This window comes from Eschrichtius robustus, chromosome 9 (genome assembly GCF_028021215.1).
Source record: "Eschrichtius robustus isolate mEscRob2 chromosome 9, mEscRob2.pri, whole genome shotgun sequence".
Classification (NCBI taxonomy): domain Eukaryota; kingdom Metazoa; phylum Chordata; class Mammalia; order Artiodactyla; family Eschrichtiidae; genus Eschrichtius; species Eschrichtius robustus.
The window spans coordinates 28,425,070-28,442,310 of NC_090832.1; the positions used below are offsets into that span (position 1 = coordinate 28,425,070).

The window sequence follows — 17,241 nt, forward strand, 5'->3', positions numbered from 1 at the left end:
CGTAAAGTCAAACACTTCCTGGTTTCCATCGGCTTCCAGAGGGGATGTGTTAATTTCTTCCTCCCTGCAGTCATTCACAGGTGGGCCTGGTCAGGATGTTTCCTGTGAGCTAAACAAAGGTATTTTAGCTTAATGCTCATTACCTGGGAAGCAGGGCTCCCAGAGATGGGCCATTATGTATAATTTAAGCTTATAGGCAACATCCCTTTAGTGATTAACTTGTAATAGAATACAAAAGGTTCTTCCCTATTACATTTTCACAAAGAAAATGGTTAGTCCTCCTTTTGGACACATAGCCAGTACAATGCTAACAGCTAAACTTTATGTGGCCCCTTCCTGTGTGCTTAATGCTTTACAAGGAATACATGCTTTTTCCCTTATAACAACCCTATAAGGAATAGTAATATTATCATCCTGTTTTGCAGGTGAGGAAACTGAAGGGTTTAAGTCACAGAGCCAGTAAGAAGCTGAGCCAGAACCTTGGCAGTTTTGCCTTAAGAGACTTTACCCTAACTGTTCACATCTGCTTATTAAATAATTGAAATCTAAGTAGCCCCTTTATTGAGCTACAATAGCCTGTTTGAATATATGAAAATAACATTTTCCTCTTATTTTACAAATAACATTTACTCATTGTAGAACACACAGACACAGAGAGGAAAACAAAAGTAATCCAACCATACAAAGATAATCACTATTAGCAATTTTGTATTCCTTTAGTCTTTTTTTATATACAATACTTATACATACATGCTTACATATACAATGTGAGCATCTGTGAGTATATTCATATTTATATGTCTCTCCTTGGGGAAAACAAGACAAAAAAAATCTTTTAACTACTGTGATTAAATTTGTTCTTCATAATCTACATCTGGATAAACAACTTGAGGTGGGAACAGTCTGTATTTGACTATTCTCTGGCATTCAGGGTCAGTTTCCCTTAATGTCCTCATCTAAAACTAATTCCCCTCTTATCAAAAGCTAGACAACTAGTTGTAGCAAAGAGAGGGCAAATAGAGTTGCTAACAGGGACACGTTAGTATATGAATTAGCTATCGGTTGCTGCATTAAAAAGTTACCCCAGAATTTAACAGCTCAAAACAACAGACATATATTGTCTCACGGTTTCTGTGGCTCAGGAATCTGCGCATGGCTTAGCTGGGTGCCTCTGACTCAGGTTCTCTCACAGGCTGCAGTCAGGATGTCAGCTGGGGCTGCAGTCATCTTAGGGCTTGGCTGGGGGAAGATCTGCCAAATGATGCAGCTATTGGAAGACTTGGATGATCCACTGCTAACCTCACTCATAGGGCCATTAGCAGGTCTCAGGTCCTGACTGGCTTTTGACCAGAGACATCAGGTCCTTGCCACACGGACCTTTTCACGTGGGCTACTCAAAACAGGACCACTTGCTTCCCCCAAGCAAGGGCTCTGAGAGGGAAAAAGCAAGACCAAAGTCACAGTCTTTTCGGAACCTAATCTTAGAAGTAGCACCAATTACTGTTCCTATATTCTGTCTATTAGAAGTAAGTGGCTAGGTCCAGCCCACAATCAAGGAAGGGGATTACACAAAGATATGAATATCAAGAGGCTGGGATCATTGGGGACCATCTTAAAGGCTGCTTACTACAGTATACCATAAATCCTATTTCTTCTCATAACTACCATATCTGTTATGAAGTGTTAAGTCATACTCAGTAAGATCAGTTCATGAGTTTTAAATAAAACCATGCTTTACATGACAACAGCATACAAAGGGTAATTGTTCTCTTTAAATAATAGTATTTGGTGATGTGATAAAATAACATGACTTTCTGGAATGACTAATTTGAAACATTTCTTTACTCTTTTTATTTCTCAACCTCTTTTTTTGAAATGTGACTAAATATATTGGAAGTCAATTTTTGATTATTAAATGCAGATTTCTTTTTTCCTTGATAAATCACAAACTTTAATAGGCTGGTTTCTCTTTACAACTCAGTATGCTTCTAGGCTGCCACCCCTTGCCATTTAGTAGTTCATGTGATGCATATTTTAATTTTAATAATAGCCTTCTGAAAATGTAGTGACACACCAGACATTGGAACACACAAGAAATTAATTTTTACATAGAAATCAAAAGTTGACTATCTGAAGCCTCTTGAAAACAGAATAAACAAATTAGAACACTTTTTTTGCTTTTAAATAAAGTAATTTAGTAATTTGTTCATTATTTATTTACTTGGCAGTAGCGTGAGGAGGATTTGACAATCCTATGTAAAAACAGATCCATCGATCATAAAATACAATTTCACTTTTCCCTGGAGTTTAGAGATGAGTTTAATGTGGCTCATGGGGTATATAATGTATCACCAAGCGTAACTTAGTACACATAATACCTAGTTTGGCAGCCAACCATTTTAGTGTGTAAGAAAATATATGTATCTCCCAGCAGGAAATAATATTGATTTTAGGATTATCTTTGCCTCTATTCACCGTTTACTTTGCTGCACAGTAATAATAATAATGGTACATTTCCAATGGCTTGAACTTGGATTATATTTGCAGTACATTGATCATCTCTGATGACCCAGTTGAAGGTGAACAAAAGAAGGAATCTCCAGTTGGAGCAGTTACTTCAGATTCTCATCAAGATGATGAAATAAGCTCAAAGGAACAAAATGTAGAAGTCAATGTGCAAGATGACGCAAAATCCAAACTGAAAAAAAAGAAGAAGGCTAAAACAGGTTTGTTATCCAAATTAAATGAAAAATGTGTGCCTTGGTAGGAATAACTTGATTCTAGGACTGTTGGTCCTTAAAACTAAAGAAAATCTAGTTCCAAAGGATATAATTGAAAAAAATCCAATATAGAATATTTGGTACTTATTCTTGGATTTGTCCAGATTATAACATTCATTTATTTATAACTGTGGACCTCTGTGATGAGTTAGTCTTACTTGAATCATCTCTAATTAACGACTTGATTCACCTCTAGAATGACATTAACTTTGTTGTTGCTATTGTGGCATAGAAGATTTCTTCTTTATGTTATTGCCCCTAAATAATTAAGACTTATAGCACTGAAAGCTATAAATGGTCAACAGCCAATAAACATTTCAGATGTTAAAGCTGCATCCCTCTGTCAAACATGGTATCTTCACAATTTCTCCTAATTCAGCTTCTCTCCTTCCTGCCCACTTTTCATTTTACCTCTTGCTTTCTACTTTCCTCTTTACTCATTTCATTTTTCTTATTTTTCTTTACTTATTCTTGCCTTTTTTCTGCTTGTTACATTTCTTTTTTTTTTTTTTTCTTTTCAGTTCCCATTTAACTGGCCAAACATTGGGACTAAAATAGGCAATTTTAGACTTTATGGTACTTATTCATTGGGTGATGCAATTTATGGTGTTTTGCAGTTCCATAATTAATTTTTTAAAAAGTAAAATGTACATGTTACAAGTATACTACTTAGTGAATTTTCACAAACTGAACGTGTCTGTAAAGTCATCATTCAAATCAAGAGCCAGAGCATCATGAGCACCCAGAAGCCCCCACAAGTTCCCTTCCTGTTCATTATCCTACAGGAGTCTTTTCATCGAACACATAGTCAATTTTTCCTGTTTTCTGCTTTAATATAAATAGAATAATAAATACTATGCTCTTTGTATCTGGCTTTTTTTGCTCAAAATTATTTTTGTGAGATTTATACTGTTGTTGCATGCACTTGAGCTTATGCATCATCAGTCCTGTTTTTGTACTGTATAGACACCCGTTATGTGAATATACCACAATTAATTACCTATTCTGTTGATGGACGTTTGAGGTGTTTCTAGTATTAAGCGATTATAAATAAAGCTATAATGAACATTCTGGTCACATCTTTTGGTGAGCATGTGTATACATTTTTCTTGGGCACGTTCTTGGCATTCTTGCTATGCCATAGAGTATGTATATTTTTCACTTTAACAGGTACTTCTCCCTTTCCAAACTTGGGTTACCAATTGATACTAGCAGTATTTGAGAGCTTCCATTACTCTACGTCTTCACCAATATTTATATTGTCAGTGTTTTAAAATTTTAGTCATTCTTAGGAGTGTTTAGTGATTATTCCCTTTTGACTTTGATTTGATTTCCATGGTAACTAGTGAAGTTGAGCATCTTATTCATGTTAATTGACTACTTGGATTCCTTCATTGTAAATTTGTTCACATCTTCTGTGTATTTTTTTAAGAAATGGAATTGTCTGCCTTTTTCTAATTAATTTGTAAGAATATTTTATATAACTAGGTAGCAGTCTTTTCTCAGTTATAAATACATATATATATTGCAAATATCTTCTCACTCTGGGTTTTATAATTTTTCTCCTACTGATATCTTCTGAAAAACAGAATTTAAAAATTTTATATAGCCCAACGTATCCGTTTTTCCCTTCGATGTTAAGTGCTTTCTGTGATTTAAGAGATCTTTCCCAAGTCCTGAAGATGTTTCTCTGTATATTATTTTCTAAAAGTTTTTTTGTTTCACTTTTCACATTTAGATTTCCAGTTTATCTGGTATTGATTTTTAATAGTGGTAGTGGTCCGGACCCATTTTTTTCTCGTATGAATATATAATTGACCTAGTACCATTTACTGAAGAGAGCTTTTCCTCTGCATTTCAGTGTCACTTTTATCATAAATAACATGACTGTGTAAGTGGGTCAGTTTCACTAGTCTCTATCCTTAGATGGTTTGCACCAACACCACCACCATGTCTTAGTTCTATAGCTTTATAATAGGTCTTTCTGTTAATAATGATAGTTTTATTGCTTCTTTTTTAGTTCTTATGTCTTACTCCTTATTCTTACCTTGATACACTGGCTAGGTATTTGATTACAGTGTTAAATACAAGTGGCAATAACAAGTATCCTTCTCTAGCTCTCAGCCTTGGGGAAAGCTTCCATTATTTCACCACTGACTGTGATGTTTGCTATAGGTTTTTTTGTAAATACCTCTTATTGGATTAATTACTGGCTATTCCTAATTGGCTAATAGTTTTTTTATTATTATTATTATAACTAGATACTGAATTTTATCAGGTGCTTTTTCTGCATCTATCAACATAATCATATTAATTTTCACCCTTTTTTCTATTAATGTGGTTAATCGTTATTTGATTATTAAGCCATCTTTATGTTTCTGGCAGAGGTGGGGGGCACCCACTTTGTTGTGATGTATTAGCTGTCTTTTTAAAAATCTATTACTGGATTTGATTTGCTGATACTTTGTTAAGGATTTTTGTAACTGTAGTCATGAGAGAGATTGGTTTGTACTACTCTGTCTTAAAATACACTGAGTTTTTAATATCAAGGTTTTGGTGGTCTCAAAAAGAATTGGGAAATACTTCCCTTTTTAATTCTCTGTAAGTATTTGTATAAATTGGTGTTAACATCTTCCTTAAATGTTTGAAGAATTTACCAATAAAGCCTCTTAGGCCAAGGTTTTCTTTGTGGAAAGAATTTTAAATCAGATTTAGTTTCTTTCATAAATATCAAACTCTTCATATTTTCCGTTTCTTCTATCAGCTTTGATAGACTGTATTTTTTGAGGATTTTTCCATTTAATATGGATTTTCAAATTTTGTATGTCTATAGTATCTGAAAGGGTACCCCTTGATATCGGTAATTAGATTCCCTCTATTTCTTCATTAGTCTCAGGATTTTCAATTTATAAATATTTTTAAAGGACCAACCTCTAGCTTTTATTTCTATCTATTATACATTTGCGTATGATTTTGGTGATTTCTTCTATCTATATTATTTCCTTTTTTCTACTTTCTTTGGGTTTGAGTTGCTGTTGATTTCTAGCTTTACAAGTGGATTTTTTAAGATTTCAGTCTTCCTTTATATGCATCTAACACATTAAGTTACCATCTAAGCACTACTTTATCTGCATCCCACAAATTTTTGATATGTTCTATATTCATTATCATTCCATAAAAATATTTCCTAATTTCCATTTAAATTTCTCCTTTGATCATTCATTATTTAGAAGCATATTGTTTAGTTTCAGGCAGCAGGTGATTTTCTAGTTATCTTTTTTTTTTTTTTTTTTTGGTTTTTATCTTCCATTGTTGTCAAAGAACATATTGTGAATGATTTCAATCTTTTGAATTTATCACGGCTTTCTTTATGACCACCTTATGATCGATTTGGTAAATATGCCATGTGCACTTGAAAAGAACATGAATTCTGATGTCATTGGGTGTGGTGGTGTCCTATGTATATCAGATCAAGTTTAGTGTGTTCTCATCTTACTGATTTTTTTTTTGTCTGCTTATTGTATTAGCTATTGAGACGAGTATTAAAATTCCCACTATTACTTTGCATTTCTGTTTTTATTTCTGTCGTTGTTTTCTTTATATATTTTGGAGCTATGTTATTGAATATATATACATGCTTAGGATTGTTATATCTTACTGTCAAATTGACACTTTATTATTGTCTTAGTTCATTCAGGCTGCTATAACAAAATACCATGACTGAATGGCTTAAACTATAAACATTTATTATTCATGGTTCTGGAGGCTGTGAAATCCAAGATCAAGGTGCCTGCAGATTCAACGTGGAAAGGGCAAGAGAGCTCTCTGGCTTCTTTTTTTTAAGGGCACTAATCCCATTCATGAAGGCTCTACTCTCATGACCTAATCACCTTCTGAAGGCCCAACCTCTTAATACTATTGCATTGAAGGTTAGAATTTCAACATATGAATTTTGGGGAGTCACAGGCATTCAGTCTATAGCAATCATTATGCGGTGTCCTTCTTTATCTCTGGTAACCATTCTCCCTTAAAGTCTACTTATGGTTTGAGTTTGCATAGTACATTTTTCCCCTTCCTCATTTCTCCAGCATCATCCACAGTGTACCCCTAGGTGGTGCCAACCTGGTTGAGAAAGGACAGCCTTCAAACCTGTGCTTGGTTCATGGTCTCCAGGTCTAGGCAGGGCTTGCCAGTACTTCATTCCTCTACTAGCCCCTAGGCTCCCTGTGTGTGCCTGCTTTGCACCTCCTTTGTTTGGGCCACAGTATGTCTGTATTCCTTTCCTTTTTGCCTTCACCTCTTTTCCTCTCCTACTCCAGCACATGTGGGGTCTCAGCCCCCAGGCTGTGAACTCCTTGGGGACAGGTGCCCAATAAATGTGACATGCTCTTGTGCCTCCCCCAATATCCTCTTGTTTGCGACCTTTCTGTGTCCTTATATTTATCACCTCACTGTTAGTTTTTCCATATGACCTAAGTGTTTTATGTTCCTTATTCTCCTTGCCTTCTTTTGAATTATTCAGGTTACTTTAAAAATTTTGTTGCCCCTATTAACTTATTAACTTATTAATTACACATTTTTCTACTATCTTTTAGCTGATACCCTGAAGAACATTAAGTTTATTCTTGACTTATTATAGTCTAATACAAACTAACTCCCTAACAAAATACACTTCCCCAACACTGCTGAAACATAAGAATAGTTTGACTCCATTTGGATTTTGTCAGGTGCTTTCTTTCTCTGCATCTATCCCCCCTCCCGCCTTCTAGGTTCTTATCCTGTATTTTAGGCCTACATATATTTTAAACTTCACAGATGTTACAGTTACCATTTTGCACAGTTGATATTAATTTATATTCACCCCAAAATTTACTTTTTCCTTTATTTCCATCTTTCATCTGCTTGAAGAATTCAGTTTATTCTCTCTCTTAGTGCAGGCCTGCTAATTCACTCAGATTTTGTTGTGTTAAAAATGCCTTTACTTTACCTTCATTTTTGAAGCATATTTACTAATATATAATTTTAGGTTACAGGAAATCATACAGTTGTCTTCTGGCTCCCATCATTTTTGTTCCCAACTGCAGTCTTATTTCTGTCCCTTTTAGGGGACTCTTGTCTTTTTTTCCCTCTGGCTGCTCTTTAGCTTTTGTCTTTGGTTTCAACGTTTTATCATGCTATGCCTAAATATAGCTTTGTTGGAATTCACCCTGCTTAGAGTTTACTGATTGATATCATTTATCAGTTGTGGAAAATTTTTAGTCATTATTTCTTTAAATATGGCTTCTTCATCATCCTCTCCTGTTTTTCTAGATTATAATTTCACAGACTCTTTTGAGTTTGTCCACATGTTTCTTATGTTTTTTTCCCCCATATTCTTTTGTTTTTTTCCATTATGCTTTGGTTTGGATATTTATATTGATTTTTCTTCTAGTTCACTAATAATGTCTTCCTTTGTGTCCAGTATGCTTTTAGACACATCCATTGAATTCTTAATTTCAGACATTATATTTTTCAGTTCCATAATGCCTGTTATTTTTATGAGTTTCAATTCTCTGTAGATAGTCTCTATTTTTAAAAATAATTTTGTCCGTCTTTCCTGTGCTAACTCCAGGCTGAATCATCTGTGGGTCTGCTTCTGTTTTCTGTGTTTTCTCTTGGTTATTGGTCATACAGTCTTGCCTCTTTTAAGTCTAGTAACTTTTTTATTATATGCCGGACATGGTGTATAGAATCCCAGAGGCTCCAGATGATTTTATCTTCCACTAGAGAGGGTTTCCTCTTTCCACTTTTAGGCAGACAGGGTGGGCAACTGATTTCAACTAATCTGAGCTAAGTCAGATCTGGGTCGCAGTTTTGGTAAGACTCTATCTCTGATTTGCCCCGTTCCTAGGATGTGCCCTTGCAGGTGTTTCAAATTGAGAGCCTGGCAGGTATTTGTCTTGTCTACCCTAAAAGACTTTGGGAGATTCAGTTTTGCCCTTCAGAGGTTTCAGCTTAGTCCTTTAGCCTTCTGCCCCATGCAACTTCAAATTTTGGCAAATGTCTTGAGGGAGAGACTGGCCGTGTGTTTGAGGCCCCTCAAGTCTCCAATTTTGTCACTCCAGCCCCGCGTGAACGCCAAAATCTCTGCTGGTTTCTCTGTCCCCCAGTAGGGACCTTCTGCCAGGGGGCACGCCTGGATTCTCAACCTCTAGATGCGCCCAGAATTGGTAAGTGACCCCAGGTGAAAAGTGGCTGTAGGCATAAAATGACCATGCCCTCCAGGGCTTCCTCCTTGCCTGTTTTGTTTCAGGCCCCTCCCTGTGGTGGGTCATTGTTTCCTAGTACCACAAGACTGGGAGATTTTACTATCTCTTTAGCCTCTCACATTGGCCTTGTGTTTGAGGCTGATTTTATCACTTAACCCCATGCAACCACTAAAAATTTTGCTGTTTACTCTTTCTCCCAGTAGTGACCTTCTGCTTGGGTCCTCTGCTCATATGCTAATCAGCAAATGTCCCCAGACACTGAAACAGTTGCCAGTCCATCAGCTTACCCCTGATTGATTCTCCATCTCTGGAATTTTAGTCCATCTACTCTACATTGTTTCTGTACTTTTCTGATGCCTTTAAAAATAAGGTTTTCATAATTTATTTGGCTTTTTCAAGTTGTTGTTACCAGAAACATTGACCTGCAACATCCTACTGCATCCTACCCAGAAGCAGAAATTTGAGTGATACATATTCCACTTAGACAATTTCTAAATGAAATTACTTTTTTGTCTTTGGCTCTCATTTTTTTCTTTCTGTGTTGTTTAGTCCTTGTTAGGGAAAAAAAGAAAGATACCTCACCCTATTTTAGTGCATTAGTAAATGCAGTATTTACTCTCAGAGTGTAGTCTGCTATTATCTGGCTTTTTCTTTCTTTTTCCTTGAAGTGCCTTTGTTAACAAAGACAAATAATCATGGATTACTAGGATTAGATAATCTGTAAATTCAATGTTTATTGTTGAGTATATTGTTATGGGAACAATTAATTATAACATTGATTTTCTTCCATGCATGTAGTTTCAGATGATAATGAAGACACTGATGGTGATGGTGTTCATGAAATAACAAGCCGAGATAGTCCAGTTTATCCCAAATGTTTGCTTGATGATGACCTTGTCCTGGGAGTTTACATTCACCGAACTGATCGACTTAAGTCAGATTTTATGATTTCTCACCCCATGGTAAAAATTCATGTGGTTGATGAGAATACTGGTCAATATGTCAAGAAAGATGATAGGTAATTTTTTTAATTGCGCAGCCAACCCTTGGAATTGAAACTGTCTGCCGTAGAAGTCTCTTGTCTGCCATTGACAGTCAATGGGAATAGAGCTATAGATTTGTATTAGAGAATGGTATACTAATTGTAGGTGTTCATCAACCATTGATATTGATGAGTATGTTTTATAGAAGAAATGGAGAACATGTGTTAATTGAGTAATTCATTTTAAGTGAAGGGGAGTTGAGAGAGTTTCTCCCAAGCTTAACTTTCATTGTATGGCATTTAACTTGCATTGTAAATCATCTTATGTGGCACTGCTTTAATTGTCTCTAACCTCATTTTTTTCTTTTGAAGTTAATATGTTATCTGTGCCACAGATGAGACAAATGTCTTGAATTTAATTTTTCCTAATATTAATTCTATAGCTAATACGTGTTTGAAGGCTCAAATAGAAAGTATAATATTGATAAAATAAATGACAGTACTAGAATTCAAAAAAATTATTTGCTTGGAAAAATGACAGGCCTGGGAAACTTGAAAATTGTCAGAAAGGTTATTCACTTATTCATTTGTCTTGGAGCACACAAAGAAAATATGACACACCTCAAAGTACTTACAGTCCTGTTGTGATCATTTTGTTATTTAAATCTAATGTACTAATTTATCACAAACTCATTTAAGATTCTGAAGGTGTTACTTAATTCCAGCTTTGTATGCCAAAGATGTAATCACACCTCTCACTTTATGTGTAAATAATAAAATAATTCTATGAAACTGACTGATGGTATGTAAATACAAGATGAAACTAAGATACTACTACTTTTACGTCGCATAAAATTTGTAGTTTTCTAGATAGATAAAATTTTTTTCCTTATGTATCATGGCTATTTATTATTTTTGGTCACCTCACCTTGAACACTCTATTTTTATTTTTTTCTTGCCTTAAAATTGTAAAGAACTGTGTTAATGGAAGTATCTTTTTTGAACAGTGAACGGCCTGTTTCATCTTACTATGAAAAAGAGAATGTGGATTATATTCTTCCTATTATGACACAACCATATGACTTTAAACAATTAAAATCAAGACTTCCGGAGTGGGAAGAACAAATTATATTTAATGAAAACTTTCCCTATTTGCTTCGAGATTTTGATGAGAGTCCTAAAGTCATCCTGTTCTTTGAGGTATGAATTGAATAGAGCAATTTAAACTAAATTTTAGTTAATATTTTAATAGCACAAATATAAGCTATTATTTTAGTAGATCAATAATACAACAAAGTAGTGTGAGAATTTGACCTCTAGGAATAATGTATTTGTAATATGCTGTGGAGATACAAGTAATCGTGTCTTTGCTGAGCCTTTACTAGTACAAGTAGTTAGCCATTTGATTCACTCTGTATTATTTAATCCTTACAACAATGCCATGACTGTTCACTGAAGTGATGATTCTAATCTATGTCTAAGCAGTCTTCCATTTTTAACACTTTTCATAAAGAGTAAACTCATTTAACTGTATCAGACTTCCTAAGATTTTGTATACTGCTAGGAGAAATAAAGAAGAAAATACACAGATCACTTGACTAATACAATGTATTATATAACCAAAATGAAGTAGAACTTCTTAGGTGTCAAGGGTTAGTGGAGGGTCATAGCAGTCAGGGAAAGCTTTATGGAGTAGAGCGCCTGTGAGCTGACTTTTTTTAAAGAATTAAATTTATTTAAACTAAAAAAACCCAAAACCAGTTCACCTATTTCTCTTAACCCCCATCCCCCGCCCCTAGCAACCATCAATCTGTTCTTGTATCTATGATCTTGGTTAGTTTATTTGTTTGTCTAGATTCCACATATTAGAGAGATCATACAGTATTTGTCTTTCTCTGACGTATTTTACTTAGCATAATGCCCTTGGGATCCATCCATGTTGTCACAAATGGCAAAATTTCATTCTTTTTTATGGCTTAATAATATTCCATTTTGTGTATATGTGTGTGTGTGTATACCACAATTTCTTTATGCATTCATTCATCAGTGGACACGTAAGTTGTTTCCACATCTGTATTGTAAATAATGCTGCAGTGAACAATTTTGCATTAGGGTTTTTGTGGGTTTTTTGGATAAATGCCTAGAAGTGAAATTGCTGGATCATATGGTAGTTCTATTTTTGATTTTTTGAGGAACCTCCGTATTGTTTACCACAGTGGCCTCACCAGTTTACATTCCTACCAGCAGTGCACGAGGGTTCTCTTTTCTCCACATCCTTGCCAACACTTGTTCTAATCTTTTTGATGATAGCCATTCTAGCAGGAGTGAGGTGACATCCCATTGTGGTTTTGACTTGCATCTCTCTGATGATGTTTGATGTAGAGCATCTTTTCACATACCTGTTGGCCAGATGTCTTCTTCAGAAAAATGTCTCTTCATATCTTCTGCCCACTTTTTAATCCGATTATTTTTTTTACTATTGAGTTGTAAGAGTTTTTTACATAGTTTGGATATTAGCTGACTTATTATTTCTAATTTTTTACTGCAAAGGAAATGAAGGCTCAAAGTATAAAGTGATTATCCCAGAGTTACTCCAGTCTTAGGTGCAGGTAATTAGTATTTAAAGATAATTTGAACCTAAAATACCACATTTCTTTTCCCTACTTCATGTTATCTCTCCATAAGCAAAGAAAAGGAGAGAAAGCCTCTCCTCCAGTTTAAGCAAGATGGGGAATTTTAGCATGGGAAAAGCAAGGCATGACCAGAGCCAATAACTGATTTTGTAGAGTCACTTGTTTTTATGATCCTTAACTTTCAGATGATCTAGTGTGTTTATGGTATGAATACTCCACCATTTACAATTGTGATTATGTTTTATGATTTGTACAAAGCCATGCTTTTTAAAAAAATGATATAATTTGTATATAAAGGTACTATTTCTTTGTCATAGAAATTTGTCCTCTGTTATCATAATATTCTTTTATACTCATTTTAATAATATTATGAGATTTAAGAAAGATAGGTTGTTGGATTATAAACACTTTTGGTTGATTGTTAAGGTTTGACATAAAATGTTATTCTCTACAAAACTAAGTTTTGATTTCAACTTTTTAACGGTGTATTGAGGACAACTCGATAATATCTATCAGAAGTTCTTAAAGCTATTATTCCATTTTCAGGTATTTCACCTAAGGGAAAAATGACAAATGCACAAAGATGTGTGTGTAAGGATATTTATTTAAGCACTGTTTATAATAGCAGAAATTTTAAGGAAACAGATCTCTTCAGTTAGCAAGAGGTTTGGTTAAATAAATTATGGTTTTTATTAAATTTATGATACTTCTAATACAGAAGAATACTAGGTAGCCATTAACATGATGGTATACATATGTATGTATTGACTCGAGCTGTCCACTACATATTACATGAAAATAGTTTGCAAATAGCGTGGGAACACACAAAAAGGTTTGGATACCTATAAACTAGATGTTAATGTTGATTAGCTATGGGTCTGGATTATACGTTTTTACTTTGTTATATATTTTTCTTATACTGTCATCATTTTTTTCACTGAGAATGTATTACATTGAAGACAAGTTTAAGTATATAAAGAAGAGGAATAAATGGAGTGCATATTATTTTTTAAGCAGTCCCCTACAAAGATTTGTTAAGCACCAGTAAGTGGTAGTCTCTGACATGTACCTAGAATACATGTAGTCTCTGTGGCAGGTTGGTTGCAAATCCATGAGCTTTAATATCCAGTCAGGATAGAGATATGAAAGGAGTTCTCTTGAGAAGCCTAATGACAACATATATCCAAAGAGAAAATACCCAATTTCAGGAAGCTGATCCAAGGAAGAACCCACAGATTAAGGCCGTGAGTTTTTTAAACAAACAATTCTTTGAAGTCTGTGCTCATACATTAAAAAAAGAGCAAAGCTTAAGAATTTTGTGCCTGGTGTATTTTTGCCCGGACTATATTTGAGGTAATTAATGCTTTGTCTTGAATTTTAAATAAATCTTAAAGATTTATTGATAAAAGATAAAGTGGTCAAAAAATGGACCTTACTAACTGGATGAGTTAACTCAAGAGTGAGTGAGATGAGATAAAAATGTTTTTCTTCTCTCTAAGGGAAGATTTTTTAAATTTTAATAATATATTATTAGGAAATATTAAATTTTAGGTAACCTAGTATACTGTGAAGTAATTTTTTATGCTTATTTACAGATTCTTGATTTCTTAAGCATGGAAGAAATTAAGAACAACTCTGAAATTCGAAACCAAGAATGTGGCTTCCGGAAAATCGCCTGGGCATTTCTCAAGGTATGTTTTTCATCCATTTTAAACAATGTTTAAAATAATCTTCAAATCTGATGGGCTACTTTTTTCCAGGTCAGTTTGGTTTCATATAAGGAGTTATGATAAGGAGGTAAGATTGCCATGGTAAAGAGTTATTAATTCAAGCTCAGGTGATGCTCATTCAGATTCTTAACTATTTATTGAGTGCTTAGTGTGTGCCAGGTACACTATTTGGCTCTAAGGATCCAGCACAGAGAAAGACACACACAGCCCTGACCTCATTTATTCAACTCAACAAATTATTTATTATTTATGTGCCAGCCACTGTTCTAGTCAGTGAACAAAGAAGATAAACTCCTTGACCTCATGGCCTTCATATTCTAGCAAGGAAAACAGACATAAAACAATTGATCATACAACTTAGCATTTATTACAATTTTTATAAATACTCTCAAGTTGGATGGGGTAGATGATGCAAACATCCTGCGGGGTCAGGAAAAGGTCTCCTACAGAAGAGACATTGAACCTGAGCATGAGCTGGATGGCAGTAGTGGGGAAGAGAGGGTTCTAGGTAGAGGCTACAGGCTATGCAAAGACCCTGATGTTGGAAGGAGCAAGGAATACCTAGATAACCAAAAGAAGGCCACTAAGATTGGAGGACAGAGACTGAAGGGGAAATGGTGCCTGAAGAGCTTGCTGAGGTAGACAGGGCCTTGATAATACAAAGTCTTTGAGCCATTATAGCAACAGGGCACCATTATAGACTTTAAAGAGTAATGGGAAGCCATTTAAGGATTTTAAACAAAAGGATGAAATAATCTGATTTATTTGTTAGAAAGATTACTTTGCTGAGTGGAGAATGGATTAGAGAGGGTACAAATGTATGTACTGGAAATCAAGGTAGAAAATTCTTGCTGTAGTCTAGGTATGAAATGATGGTGTCTTGACTAGGATGTTTCAGCAGAGATGAAAGACGTGGATAGATTAATGTTTAAAAAGGGGGACATTTTACTTTCATAATTCTTTTATTTCTGACTTTAAACATAAATTTGAGTTTTAAAAAGTCTTGAGTAATTAACCTGTTTTGTATTATCTTATAAAACTTTTCCATTTGTGCATCCATCCATTCAACAGATATTTACTGTTTGAAATGTAAATGGTAAATAGTCTATGAAAATAGTCTATGAAGTGCCAGGCACTCTGCTAAATATAGGGCATTCATAGGTAAATTAGACATTGTTCTTGCCCTCCAGTTCAGTTTCTGTGTAAACGTATTACCTATATGATTATGTGCTATGGAGTAGATGCTGTGAAAACCCAGATGGGGCACTTAATCCATGTTGGGGGTTAGAGGCTTTAGGAGAGGTGCAGTCTGCTTGCTGAATGGCAGTCTGATAGGCTTAAGAATCACTTTGTCCATTGTACCTTCTAAAATCTCCCTTCTATAGAAGGGAGATTTCTCCCTTCTTCTGTTATACCTTTTTCTAGACCCCCTCTCATACTAAATGAAAAAGAAAAAGGCAAAAATAAAAACAAAAAAAACCGCAAAAAAGGTCACTTTCACATAGTAAACATCGCCATCTTGTGGTCTTATTAGAAACTTTTCATTCATTTTATGCTATGGTTTGTGCAGAACTGCAGTATTTACTGTAAACTGCACTTGGGAAACAATGTATTTCACAGCATTTTTACCTTTGTGTCATATTAATTTTTATTTATTTATCCACTTTATGCCATTGATATAAATGGCAGTCAGGAATAAAGCGCACATTATTCTATGTGCATCCTCTATTAGAACACATATCTCTTTCATTAGACTGTAAGCTTTTCAAGTCACTGGTGATTCTTTTTGGCCAATTTGTTGAACATATTTTAGTCCTTATTTTACCAGATCTCTTTGCATTTAATATATCACTCTTCAAACTCTCTATTTTATAATATCATCACTCTCCGCATATTAATGGCACATAGAAAGTGCTCCGTGATGTCTATTGAGAAAGTGACATGAATCAAATTAAAATGCGAATGTTTGAAAACCTGTACCATTGGTTCCAGGACTGTCCTAGATAACTGTAAAGTTATCATAGTGGTCCAAATGAACCCCAAAGGACCTTTGTCCAGATTTAAATGAGACTTTATCCTAATTCTCAGGTAGAGGCACTTTTGATTCTTTTAGCACATATATATGACTAATCTTTTAAACTGAAAAATAATAAAGCCTTATTTATTCAAGTTCCACTTCGTATGTTTTGTAATCATAATGGCAGGATCTTGGCTGAATCTTAGTTGTTTACTCATGCTAAGCAGCATACTAGTATAAACTAAATTGCCTGGTGAATATTAATACAACTTATGGAAAGTATGATTTAGAATCTGGGCAAAAAATATCTTTTAAAAATGATATTATTCCCTTATGATAAGCTTCAGGCAGATAGTATACAGTTTATGAAGGGAATCTCAACTGCTTAATATTTAATGACTGAACATCTCAATTGCTCAATTTGAAACTGGTTTTTTACCCCTCTATATCGTAACATCACCTCTCAGCTTACGACCTCCATTGACTTTACATCTTCCCCTAAGAGGGGTAAGGAAAAGATGAGCTATGTTTTTTGCCAACTCTGTTTCTTTATTGATGCCTCATTCCTGAACGCACTGCAATCTGGATTTTGCCTCAGCTACTAAAGCTTCTCCAAACATATCACTATGACTTCTATTTACCAAATTATTGAACATTTTCTAGTTCTTCTTTTATCACACCGATGTGCATGATATCACTCTCTTGAAACTCTTGTTACCTTGGTTTTCTTGTCACCATCCTTTCCTGATTTTCCTTATCCCATTCCTTCAGTTCCTTCAGTTTCCTTCCTGGTCTACCACCTATCTCTTTAATATCAATCCTACTCATGATTCCATCTTTAATCCACTTTT

The 17,241-nt window shown here is 34.7% G+C and overlaps 1 protein-coding gene across 8 annotated transcripts in view; it reads left to right on the forward strand.

The window, feature by feature from the left end:
• The window catches only part of AHI1 (Abelson helper integration site 1), a 205,840-nt gene that overhangs the window by 19,954 nt on the left and 168,645 nt on the right, over positions 1-17,241 (forward strand). For 6 of the 8 annotated variants that reach the window (XM_068551284.1, XM_068551279.1, XM_068551280.1 and 3 more), the window contains exons 6-10: positions 2,548-2,726; positions 8,885-8,989; positions 9,827-10,046; positions 11,018-11,210; positions 14,239-14,334. In XM_068551284.1, the coding sequence (XP_068407385.1) occupies positions 2,548-2,726; positions 8,885-8,989; positions 9,827-10,046; positions 11,018-11,210; positions 14,239-14,334 (793 nt within the window). The remainder of the gene's footprint in view (positions 1-2,547; positions 2,727-8,884; positions 8,990-9,826; positions 10,047-11,017; positions 11,211-14,238; positions 14,335-17,241) is intronic. The other 2 variants (XM_068551282.1, XM_068551285.1) reach the window with 1 other exon arrangement.